The sequence below is a fragment of the Oxyura jamaicensis genome, chromosome 11 (assembly GCF_011077185.1).
Source record: "Oxyura jamaicensis isolate SHBP4307 breed ruddy duck chromosome 11, BPBGC_Ojam_1.0, whole genome shotgun sequence".
NCBI lineage: Eukaryota > Metazoa > Chordata > Aves > Anseriformes > Anatidae > Oxyura > Oxyura jamaicensis.
Window position 1 is genome coordinate 767,475 of NC_048903.1, and position 12,228 is coordinate 779,702.

Genomic DNA, 12,228 nt, shown 5'->3' on the forward strand with positions numbered 1-12,228 from the left:
GCAGGCAAGCTCTCTGATGTACAAGAAGGTGAAAAATAATATCATGCCCAGAGCAGCTGAGAAGGAAGAAGCCACGATTTGGCAGAACTTTCAGTCTGTAAGCAAAATAAGCAAAATATCAACCATGTAATGGAAAGGCAGGCTCCCTTCCAATAAAGAAGAATTTGAAGTGCTACAATGAGAGGCAGTTTGAGTGGATGGCAGCCAAATGATGTCAGGTGTCTCCCAGAGCAAACGAGAACTGATTTACAACAGAGAAAATCTGATGTTAACTATGAAGAATTTTTCTCCTAATAATGGTTTAGTCTACAACAGGTTACCTTGTGCAGCTGTGGTATGCTCTTAGTTTGAGTATTTTAAAGGAGTTACTAAAACCTCTCTTGGGGATTATCTGCTGGTATCCCCACTGCCTTCTATCCCTGTCACTTTGGCTTCCAGTCTTGCAGAAAATCCTGTTTCCCAACATGTTACCTGGCTTCCGGCTGTATTCAGGCAATTCAGAGAAGTCCTTAGTGTCTTGTGGACTGTTACGTTTTCCTTGGATGATCTTAATGTGTTACATAAAACTCACGTTGCGCTGTCCTCCAAGGGAATCCTTGTGGATGGATACTGTCAGCATCAGACCTGGTCGCTGATGTCCCTGTTGTCTGTTATGCTTTGAGATTAGTGTAGATGGTTTGAAAAATCGTCTAAGATGCCTGCAGGGCTTTTTGTGTATAACAACTTACGTTAAAAAACAAACAAACCTTATGTGGCATAACATCAGATGGAATTGCACTGTGCAAACCTTGATGGCTACTAATGAGTAAATCTACAATTCTGTGGGAAAACTTGGAGATTTTCTGCAAGACCTTCCTGTCTAGAAATTGTTCTGGTTGCTTTTACTTGTGTATCTTTCTTTTTTGGTAGAATCCTAAATTAACTGTTCAGTCTCCTGACTTGATTCAGGAATAATGCTAAGGGACCGCAAACTAGTCTCTTCCATGTTTGGAAAGCCATCATGGTTAAAGCCTCTGTTTCTTTGCTCCTAGGTGTTCATTTGCGAAAGCAGCATTCCTACATTGAACAGGGCAAGAAGTGTCGCTATTGTGACGCTGTGTTTCACGAACGCTATGCCCTCATACAGCATCAAAAGTCTCACAAGAATGAGAAGCGCTTCAAGTGTGACCAGTGTGATTACGCATGCAGACAGGTAAGCTGGTGGGACTGGCACCCCTTCTGAGCGTTGGAACAGGAGGTAAAAACAGGAGGTGGAAATCTTAGCTGTTAAGTTTGACTGTCGAGATCAAATAAGCTCTCCCCTTCTTTTGAAGGGTGTGAAGGAAAAGCTTGGCCCATGCTGCTTGGTGTAGTGCTTCCTCCCCGTAGAGGAGTTCCTTCTAAGGCAGATAAGTCACAACCTTGGTGTATCTGATGATGAAGAAATAAGTCTGTATAGGATGGGAGTAGCTAGGACCGAATATACCATCCATGGAGATGTTCTCACATTCCTGCAGAACCATCTTTTTCTGTTACTGTTCCTAAACTAAAGTTTGGCTGCTTTGTGGCCGAAAATCATCTCATCTGTGTTTGTATGAGTTCTTAAGTTACTCTTGCTGTCTTGATTGTTCCTGTCAGGAGCGGCACATGGTCATGCATAAACGGACCCATACTGGAGAAAAGCCTTACGCCTGTAGCCATTGTGATAAAACCTTCCGTCAGAAACAGCTCCTTGATATGCACTTCAAAAGATACCATGATCCCAACTTTGTCCCTGCTGCCTTTGTCTGTTCCAAGTGTGGTAAAACATTCACCCGCAGGGTAAGGGAATGTATTGGTTTCAATTACAGATTTTTTTGGTGGAATGAGGCTTGGTGGGGGAAGCAGGAGCGATGACGTGTTTACCCACGGGGAAGATACAGGCCACAGCACTACCCTTTTAAATAGAACACCTGTTTCTTAGACGAGACCTGGTATAATTCAGAATTAGTACTATCGTGTACTAGCATTGACACTGTTCACAGTGTAAAAATTCAACTTTATGAATAAAAGTAATCTTTGTGGGCCTCCTCTGGACCTACTCTAACAGACCCTCCTCCTTCTTGTGCTGGGGCCCTGGACTGGGCCCAGTACTTCAAGTGGGGCCTCACAAGGGCAGAGCAAAGGGGCACAGTCACCTCCTTTGACCTGCTGGCGACTCCTCTGGTGACGTAGCCCAGGATGCAGTTGGCCTTCTGGGCTGCAAGCACACACTGCTGCCTCACGTCAAGCTTTTCATCCACCTGAACCCCCAAGTCCTTCTCTGCAGGGCTGTTCTCAATGAGTTCTTCTCTTGGTCCGTCTTCGTGTCTCAGATTGCCGTGACCCAGGTGCTGCACCTTGCACTTGGACTTGTTGAACCTCATTAGGTTCACGTGGGCCAAATTCTCAAGCTTGTCCAGGTCTCTTAGTTAATCAGAAGTTGTCAGAAATGTTTGTAAATTCAGGATCAGAATATTTGACCTTATGTTAATGCATGTTGTGTTTGTTGTTCTTTTCCCCCTTTTCCACGGAGTAGAACACAATGGCCAGACATGCTGACAACTGTTCTGGCCTAGATGGTGGGGAAGGAGAGAATGGGGGAGAGACAAAGAAGGGCAAACGTGGCCGGAAGAGGAAGATGCGCTCTAAGAAGGAAGATTCCTCTGATAGTGGTAAGAAACAACTCAGTACATTCTGAGAGTTAGAGACCTGCGATTCACTCTTTGTTAACTGTTGGTTTGTCACTTTGAAGGTTGGTTCTGGTACTTGAAAGGCTTTTATCTAGTTGGTATACAAAAAATAATGGTATATGGCCAGGTACAGAAATGACTGCCTGTAATGGATAGTATGGATTCTGCCATCCCGTGCTCCTCCTAAGACCGTGCAGTTGAAAAAACTCAGTTCCTCTCCTGCCTGCTTTTCTATGTGTTACATTCTCTGGTAGTGTTTTCAGTGTCCCGGAAGAAGCTCTGTGTTTCTGTTAGGAAATGCCACATGCTCCCACTTGACTGCTACAGGGTAAATGGCATGTCCAAACAACCCCAGCCTTGGATTAGCTTGGCTTCTTCTGTGGGAAAGGGAAGGGAGCATACACGAGAGGGGTGGAGGGGGTGCTGGCAATCTACGGACTCTTACAGAAGGCCTGCTGAGCCAGTTAAAGGGTCAAGAAGCTGGTGGTGTATTCCACTAGACAAATGTTGTTGTGGATACACTGGTATTGAGGAGATGGTCATTGAGGGGCTCTTGGACGTGCTGGCCACCATGCCAGAAGATGGGTTGGGTGCAGTTCATAATAGGGCAGCTCCTGTTTGTATGCTTCTCCAGAACAGGGCAACAGCAAACTGTTGCAGCACATAAACTGCCTTCACCGTGGTGTTCTTTGTGAAGGGAAAACTCACAGCCTTTGCCCCGATGGAGGGAAAGCGCTCATGTCTTCAGCAAGAAAATCCAGGTGGAGTCTGAAGACCAGCTAGTTCAAAGATGATTCTGCAAAGGCAGTGTTGCTAATTAGTCTTTCATCTGAAGTGCTTTCTGCAATTAAGAAGGGGTGTAAGTTGGGGCAAAAGGGATACGTTCTAATGTGAAGGTAACTGGCAGTCTGTGCCACCAGCTTGGCAACGAAGGCCTCGTTTGCCTTCCTGCCCTGATTTGACTCCTTTTGGATGAGGATTTGATGACTTCCTGTAGGTAGATGTTTCATTCTTGTTTAAACTGAAGACTTACCTGATCCAATGCTTCTTTTAGAGGAAAATGCTGAACCAGACTTGGATGATAATGAAGATGAGGAGGAGACAGCAGTAGAAATTGAGGCCGAACCAGAAGTCGAGCAAGAGGCTCCCGCACCACCTCCCAGTAAGAAAAGAAGAGGAAGACCACCAGGCAAAGCTGCCACTCAAACAAAGCAATCCCAGCGTAAGTCACTGCTTGAAGCTCATGTTACTCTGCTTGAACCTCTTTGTTCCTTGGATTTGGCAATTCTTACAAGAGAACTAATCCCCTCAAGTGAGCTTATAAAAAAAAAAACAAAAAACACTGTACTTGCCTCTACTTTGCAAAGACCACACCTTTTGTTTGAAAAGAGTTGCAAGTGTTTCCTGATCATGAGGATGCATAATTGCTTCAGCCTAGGCAAAAAGGAGAGGACTGTTTCAGTATTATTTAAACTCACAGATGTGCAGACTGCTCATTTTTTCCCTAGTTGGTGTCTGTATTAATGTACAGTTACTGTTAAAGTAATAGCACAATCACCATGTTATTTGGACCTTTGCAGACTTCTGCAGGTATTACCACAAATTAACACACTTCAGGTACTTCTGAGCGTAGCATGAATGCAGACAGTTTCAACTGTAGAGTTTTCTCCTTAAGAATAAAAATCAATAACTCTGCAAAGTCTTAAATTCAAAAAAAAAAAAAAAAAAACAAAAAAAAAAAACAACCAACTAGGAACAAAGCAGGAAAGGCAAATCTGTTCCTGCAGGGGGTGATGGCTCCCCAGTGGCTTGGCTGTCTGCTCAGTGCTACAGATGTGTCCTTGTCCTTCCTAGAATAACAACCTGCGGAAGCATTTTGTGCTGCCTCTGTCACTAGTGTCACCAGACTCACCTAAATTTGAAGCGTTTCCTTGCACCATGAGTGAAGAGAGGCTGATTTGATGCACGCCCATACATTGCTGTAGCCTTGTTTGTGGACTGCTCTGCAAAATCCCCTGTTGGAATAATGTCTTAAAGTTCCAGTGTACCTTATACTTGTACCAGCAGCAAGTATTTATACAGAGGCAAGGAAACAGAAGGCTGATGATTAGATGAGTGAAGCAGAGTGAATCACTGCACTGATGTGGGAATGCCTTCATTGTGGGCCCCGCCTTCTCTTTCCATGCAAGAGTCTAAGTACCTACTAAAAAATCATCTGATGAGGCCAGCTCTGGAACAAAAAAAAAAGGTGTAATCTTTCTCCCTCACCCTTTGCTTTCTGCCCTTCTAGCTGCAGCAATCATTCAGGTTGAAGACCAGAACACTGGTGAAATTGAAAATATTATAGTTGAAGTAAAGAAAGAACCTGATGCAGAAACAGTAGAGGAAGAGGAGGAAGCTCAGCCTGCTGTAGTGGAAGCTCCAAATGGAGACCTCACTCCTGAGATGATTCTCAGCATGATGGACCGGTGATGGAGGAAGACCACGCTGGATGACTGAACTGGCCTGGGCTGTGTTTAAGCGGCTCAAATCTATTTTTCCTTTTACCTTTTTTCTTGGCTTTGGGAAATGCATCATTTTAGACCATTTTACCAAACATACTGGGAAATAAAACTTCAAAATGATGTTAGAATGTGATTTAACTAGAACTTGCTGTTTTATGTTAGCATTACAGGATCATGGAACATTAGGAAATATTTTGGAGTCCTTGAGGGTTTCCTGTGAGGTGCTTGATTAGTTTTGCTCTGAACTGCATCGTAAACACGGTCCTTGGGCCAGCTTTACATGCAACAAGTTTTATTATACAAAAGTGGAAGCCTTGACTAGAGTATGTGGTAAACCACTCCGGACTTGCCCTTCCAGTTCCCAGAGTCCTTGAGCCTCCTTCTCTCAGTAGTGTTTTTAACTGTAAATGCAGACTTGGGAGGGTTCTAGACTTTTAAAATGTTTTTTGCTTTTCCCCACTGACTAGCTCTGGTTCTCCAAGTCGGCTGCACACGGTAGTTTTGGCATGCTCCAACTGGTTTCTGTCCTTAATATGCTTTGCTTTCTGCAAAGCATTTCTGTAATGGTCAAGCTTGTAAATAACTTTTTTTTACATTTAAATCTTTTTCCATTAATTAAGAGGTATGCAAAAATGCAGTTTAAATAAACCCCAGTATTTTAATTCCTTTTGAACTAAGTGACAAGAAGATCGATAGAGTGTAAATGTTGGAAAAACTGTTGATAACCAATCACGTAGAGATGTACCCAGACTATTGCTTGCAGAACAACAGAAACCCACACACGAAATCTGGTTTTGAAATGCACAAAACTGGCATTTGAAACATGTATAATTAACCTTCTTTTTGAGTTATAACTTCACGACTACATTTTCTTTGCTCTATCTTGTAGTTGTATTTTGTGTTTATGAATCCTATGTTAAGGCAGAAGTGGTGATTTATAAGTGGGTCACTGCAGCCCTCAAAACCTGGGCCAGGAAATTTTAATAGGTCAGTAATTACACAATTTTGGATCTCTAATAAAGACAAAAAAAAAAGGAATAATGTGAAATACAAATGATGCCTGTATATGAAACTGTCACATGTTAAAATATGTAAGCTTTTTATAGAGCCTCAGTCTTGCTGATTTCAAACAAATTTTTCTTCTATGTATCGCTTTTAAGAGAGCTATCAGTTTAGCTATCAGACTCTAGGTTGATGCATTTTTGTACTTAGCTGTACTGTGTGATATTTTTCATTATTTTAGGAAGCCAACATGGGAAAAAAATACTGTTATAAAATATGTAATGGGGTTTGAAAGCTGGGAAGGAGAATATACTGCTGTACAGCTAATAAATAATAATGGATTAACATGCGTGCTCACCGGCTGCTTTCTTTGGGCATAACTGTGTGAGCTGGCAGCGATCTCCGGACGGTAAAGTCCCCCCCCGGAAGGATGCCGCAGGCCTGCCTGCGCAAACGGAGCAGCTGCTTACAGTGCAACGGGCTCTTCTCGTCGTGGGTGTTCCTCTACCGTGTGCTGAATGCAGGGTGGCAAGCTATGAAATTAAATCGTGGCATGCTGCTGTCAGTCACAGGTGAGTGTGCAGATAACCAAGCATCATCATATCCAAGCGTCATTACTGTGGCGTAGGCAGCGCGCTGAGCTACCTTACGGCAGCTCCTTCGTGTCCCAGGGGTCTCAGCTGCTCTGCTGGGGCTGTGTTGAGGCAGGGCAGAGGTAATGCAAAATGTGCTGGACTGGCTGCTGCCCACTGACACTTGTATCATTTACAGCTTTAAGCAAGAAGTAATGTCAGGAGTATTTAACCAGGTGTGTGCTGACTGCCTGTCACTGGTCCTAAGACGTGGCCCTTAAACTTGCAGAGGAAAGCTGTCTCGGGGTTGATGCCTGCAATCCTGAGGAGGATGGGAGCTTATTTCAGCAGGTGGGAGATGCAAATATCAGGGCTGTCCTGCGAGGGGCCAGGTCTGGCAGTGGAAGTGGATAAACCCTGAAGTGCTTTCTCAATCGGGTAAGGAGCTTCTGTGCTCACGAGCCCAAAGAGATACTTCAGACAGAGGCAGTGCCCTGAAGGAAAGGCAATTTTGGGTAAGCCTAGAGCCAGGGATGCCTTTTGGTGAGCCAGAAAGCTGAAGGTGGCAGCAGACAGTCCTGCAGCCCGTGCTGATGGAGCAGAGACATGCAGCTAGCTGCGGCTGTTGCCATCCCTCAGCTCTGTTCTGCTTGTGCCTGGCCCAGGGCTCGCGCTGCAGCAGCCGTGTGTCGATGCCACATCCCTGGGGTCGCAGTGAATGCTGTCAGTCTGCCTTCCGTGAGCCTGACGGGTAAAGCCACGAGCTCTTAGGCACTGGGCTCAGGCCTCTGCTGCCAAGTGGAGCGTGAAAGCTGTTTTATGATGGCTTTAACTAGTGACCTGCGATAGTGCCCTGAGGAGGTGTGCGCTCCAGCAGAGGCCTCCCTTGGTCTGCATGTAGTCTGTGCCTTGCACCCAGCCCTGAGTGACCCTGAATCCCAAGAAATCCCAGGGCTCCTGCTGCCAGCTCTTCCTCCAGCTCCTCCGAGCTCCAGCAAGAGCTGTGTGCGTGGCTGGGCTGAACGGAAGGCAGCCTGAGAGGTGTATTTGGACAAAGACTGCAGGATCTGCTCCCGACTCTGCTGTGCTGACAGTGTGCTGTGTTTCTTGGCAGCTCCTGCCCCGCGAGGCGCAGCCTGCTGCAGCAGCACGCGTGGGAAGATGCGGCTGATCTCCAAGGGACCGCTGGCAACTTCTGCTCTGCTTTTTCCGAGGAAACGATTTCTGAGCAGCAGTAGTTAACGCAATAGGTAAGAGCAGTGTTCTTGCACACAGAGTGGGCCTGCTAATTGTAGGCTGCTTTGGGGATTTTTCCGGAGGCCGAAGCAAGGGCTTCACGGGGATGGGAGCAATCACCTGTGACTCTCCTTTTTCTTCACCCTCGACTGTTACCTCGCTCAGTTGACCTGGTTTCCGCATGCATGCTCAGTAACCAGTGCTGGTACGCAGCCTGGTTTTCTTCATTTAGATTTGAGCTGGGTCTCCTGCCTCGGGCAGGCACCTCTGCTCGTGCATCTCACGGGCTTCTGGTCTGCCCGTGGCGGAGCTGTTCTGGAGAGATGCAGCGCCGAGTCCCCGTGCGCTCCCCAGGGCAGCATCTGAAGCCTGAATGAGGACACCCCACTGCTGCTGATGGAAAAGCTGTGCCACGTGTTTAGGTTCACGGGTGAAAAGCCAGGGTTAGCATGGCTCTGAGGGCATTGCTGCCTCAGCCACGCTGAGCTCACAGCTGCTGTAGCAATGGAGGGCTCCCCAGAGCTAGAGGGACCAATTTCTCTTGCGTTACAAAGTGGGCACCAAGCCCGCTCCTTTGCCTTAGGTTTTGTTGGTACAAACCACGGCTCTTCTGCAGCAACGGGGAAAAACTGACCTCTCTTATCCTCACCAGGGATGAGGGCTTCTGTAACGAGGAGGGCTGCTGCAGCAGGAAGGCTGAGCTAAATGCAGGATTGCTTCTTAACAGAGCAGAGGATTTGGTGGCAGAGGACATGGGAAAAAACATGGTACTCAGTGCTGCTCTTGCCTTGGTGTGTGCTGGAGAGGTCTGTGCTCAGGCCTCCCGGAGCCCAAGCCTCAGGGCAGGCTGCAGGATGCATCTGAGGGTGCTGAGGAAACCAGCCGAGGTCATTGTAAGGCCACGCTCCATCATCTCTGAAAAGTCCTGGTGATGTGGGGAGGTTCACGACAGCTGGAAAAAGGCAAATGTCCTGCCCATCTTCAGGAAGGGTAAGAAAGAAGATCTGAGGAACTTCAGGCAGATCGCGCTCAGTGTGGTTCCTGAGAGCAAACCCTTCTCGGTGCTATTTCCAAGCAGAAAAAGGACAAAGAGGTGACTGGGAATGGTCCCCTTGTCGCAGGCACATCCAGCCTGACTGACATTCTCCAAGGAGGTTTTGTGGGCAAGAAGTGAGCAGTGAATGCTCCGCTGGACTTTGATGCCTTTAACGTGGTCTCCTGTAGCCTCCTCATAGCCAAACTGGAGTCACGGGGACCGGAGGCTGGAAAATTGTCTGGGCCACCAGCTTTGGCACGGTCAGCAGAATGAAAGCCGACGCTGGTGGTTCACGGTCCTCAGGGATCAACCCTACAGCCAGCACTGTTTAATGTCTTATTAATTGACATCTGGTTAACAATCTGGCCGGTGCGACAGGTGGGGTCTCAGCAGGTGTGTGCCTGACGCCAAACGGAAGGGAGCAGTTGATCTGCTCGAGGTGCGACCAGAGGGACCTCAGCAAGCCTTGGGCTGCAGGGAACCTCCCGGAGCTGAGCAAAGTGATGGGGGTGGGTGCACCATCCTCCCTCAGGACCTTCTCATGAGTCCCCGTCAGTGTCTGCTGGACCAACGCTGAGGAATGTTGTGCCCAGTGAAGTCCCACAGCACTGCACAGGAGTTTTCTGCTCCATCCCGGACTGCTTCCATCTTCTTGCCCAATCTGGAGCCGTCCTTGGGAGAGCAGAGTGGGGTTGGTGTGCCCACTGTGTTAGCAGCTCCAAGGAGGCCACCCTCGTTCCTGCTTCTCATCCTCGCTTTGGGGCAGCGGTTGGGGCTGGCCAGGGGACACCCTGGTGAGATATTTGGGACACTGGGCTCTGGAGAAGCGCCGTGCCGTGGGCACCAGCACCCATCTGCACCACCAACCCTTGGGTGCCCAACACAAGGCGAAGGAGCCGGGCTGGCCTCCCTGCACAGGAAGCCTTTCTACACTCACCACCCATCTCCAGCCACTGAGGCAGAAATGTGTCCCCAGAAACCACCCCAGGGCCACCGGCTGTGGGGCAAGAAGAGACCAGGGAGCCTCCAACTTGAGGGTGCTGCTCCTGGCCCCCTCGGAAAGCTCAAGGGTGCTCTCCAGCGCGGGGTCTCGCAGGCTTTGCGTGGGCCGCGGGCTCCGTCGCTCTCATCTCGCATCTCTTGCTCGCTGGGTAAATCTTGCCTGACGGGGCAGGAAGAGGCACCGAGCGCTGGAAGGGGGAGGAGGCGCCGAGGCGGCAGCGCTGCCGGTTGGTAACCTCAGCGCTTCCTCCCGGCACCGTGCCCCTCGCCCCGAGCAGGGGCTGCGCTGGGGGATGCTGCCCTGATCCCGCCGGCCGGCTCGCCCGCGGTCCCCGCCATGGCCGCGTCCCCCGGGGGGATCCCCGCTGAGCTGCAAGGTAAGCAGCACCAGCCTGCCCGCTCCTCCTGCCGCGTGGGTGCCCGCTGGTCCACGGCCTCCTCGGCCCCGCAGCTGCTCCAGGGCCAGCGGAGCAGCTTCTGGGCTCCTCGGGGCCTGCAGACACTTCTCAGGAGGTTCTGAGCGAGTCAGCTCCTTCCTGCAAAGCTCGCTTCCTCGGGGATGCTGCTGAGGCCAAAAGCATCCCCCAAACCAGGCTGGTTCCTCCTGCTGACCAGCAGGGTCCGGTGATGCCAAAGCCTTGGGCTGCCCCAGGCTTGGCAGGGAGGGATGCAGGAGGGATGTGAGAAGCTTCGGGGAAGTTCTCCTGCCTCCTCTTTTTGATTGGAGGGAAATAATAAAAAATATAAAAGTTTGTGGAGGTCCGGAGGTGCTGCAGCCTCACCAGCCCAATCAGAGCTTGCACTGGGGAGGAGCAGCAGGTCACCGCAGCCCTGCTTCCCAGCTCCACCAGGGTGGGTCCCTGGGGACGACGGGGACCTGCGCGGTTCGCCTCTGCTCCCCTTGGTTCCCTCGGGTGTGTAACCGAGACAGCAGAGCCCCCGTGGGGGCAGAGCCGCAAAGAAAAATACCCCCGAGCGGGATGGCTGTGTGGAGAAGGGGCTGGGTGAAAGCTTTCCGTGTGGGGATGCAGAAATCCAGGCGAGAGCTTGGCCGGGGCGGCTGCCAGCACTCGAGGGACGGGAGCCAGCCGGCAAAGGGTGCAAGGGCTCAGCTGGCTGGGGTCTGCGAGGAGGAGCCGCGGGACGCTGCGTCCAGCCAGGGAGCAGCGGCTGCCTGGTGGCAGGGTGTGGGGGACGCCTGCCCTCGGGGGACGTGCCGGGTGTTTGGTCCCTCTGGAAGGAGGGGACGGGGCAGCTGCTGTGCTTTAGGGGAGCTGGATGCTCAGCGCTTCTCCCTGGCATGGGGAGCGGGGGGATGTCCTTGGGCACGTCACGCCGTGGGCCCCAAGGGCACGAGGGGGGCAGGAGTGACTCTGACACCGGTCCTTCCAGAGGGCATCGCTGCTTCCCTGGGGACAAAGAAGATCCTCCTGGTCAAGAGCGTCCAGCTGCAGGTGAAATCCAAGTACGACGACTTTATCTTGGTACGTGCAGCGTCCCGCACTACGTCCCTTTGCAGTTAGCCTGAGCTGGGGCTGGGGGCCCAAACCCACGGCACACATGGGGACCCCAGTACAGCCCCTGGCCCTGCCACAGGCTGCAGACCTCATTATCTTAATTATGCACTTGCCTTGCTCCTCTTACTGGCCGCGGAGGGGTGCAGGGCAGTGGCTCCTGGCTCACCCTGCTCGCATCCCACCGATCTCCCCCTGCCTAGGTGCTGACGCCCTGGCGAGCCTACGTGGTGCCGGCGATGCTGCCGGTCAGGGTGAGTGCGGGGCCCAGGGGTGGGATGGGGGAAAGGGGTGAAGGGGGGGGGCTCGGGTCAGTATGGGGCATAGGGGAGACCCTTGGGTCCCTTTCTGTGTCCCAACCCTCCTCTCCCACAGGTGCACAGCAGCTTCAGCTTCCTGGAGGTGAGGGACATCGCCGTGCGAGAGCCCAGCGTGGTGAGTGGCACCGTGCGGGGTGAACCCAGCGCCCACCTCCCCGCGGGGGCACCCACGGGTGCCGGGGACAAGTGTGGGTGCAGCCCCGGCCGCTCCTGCTTGGCGGGGACAAGGTGATAAACTGTGGCTGGCTTAACCCAGGCGCTGCCAAATTTAGCTGGGAGGTGTTTTAAACCCCGCTAATCCTCTTACGGCGAGGCGGCCGAGGCAGTGGGAGCGAAGCAGGATGGAGCGGGA

At 50.9% G+C, this 12,228-nt stretch overlaps 2 protein-coding genes and 1 long non-coding RNA gene across 9 annotated transcripts in view; 2 read left to right on the top strand and 1 right to left on the bottom strand.

The window, feature by feature from the left end:
• Positions 1-6,543, top strand: part of CTCF (CCCTC-binding factor) — a 29,424-nt gene extending 22,881 nt beyond the window's left edge. For all 3 annotated transcript variants that reach the window (XM_035336586.1, XM_035336589.1, XM_035336588.1), the window contains 5 exons: positions 1,032-1,192; positions 1,618-1,800; positions 2,537-2,672; positions 3,745-3,912; positions 4,981-6,543. In XM_035336586.1, coding sequence (XP_035192477.1) covers positions 1,032-1,192; positions 1,618-1,800; positions 2,537-2,672; positions 3,745-3,912; positions 4,981-5,162 — 830 coding nt within the window. In that variant the 3' untranslated portion in view covers positions 5,163-6,543. The remainder of the gene's footprint in view (positions 1-1,031; positions 1,193-1,617; positions 1,801-2,536; positions 2,673-3,744; positions 3,913-4,980) is intronic.
• Positions 1-12,228, bottom strand: part of LOC118172595 — a 23,901-nt gene continuing 11,673 nt past the window's right edge. Inside the window, exon 3 of the long non-coding RNA XR_004753765.1 lies at positions 1-13. This is a non-coding gene — a long non-coding RNA (uncharacterized LOC118172595). The remainder of the gene's footprint in view (positions 14-12,228) is intronic.
• Positions 9,729-12,228, top strand: part of CARMIL2 (capping protein regulator and myosin 1 linker 2) — an 18,781-nt gene continuing 16,281 nt past the window's right edge. For 4 of the 5 annotated variants that reach the window (XM_035336575.1, XM_035336579.1, XM_035336578.1 and 1 more), the window contains exons 1-4: positions 9,782-10,419; positions 11,435-11,526; positions 11,760-11,810; positions 11,932-11,991. In XM_035336575.1, the coding sequence (XP_035192466.1) occupies positions 10,380-10,419; positions 11,435-11,526; positions 11,760-11,810; positions 11,932-11,991 (243 nt within the window). In that variant the 5' untranslated portion in view covers positions 9,782-10,379. Of the gene's footprint in view, positions 9,749-9,781; positions 10,420-11,434; positions 11,527-11,759; positions 11,811-11,931; positions 11,992-12,228 lie in introns of those variants that run through there. The other variant, XM_035336576.1, reaches the window with a different exon arrangement.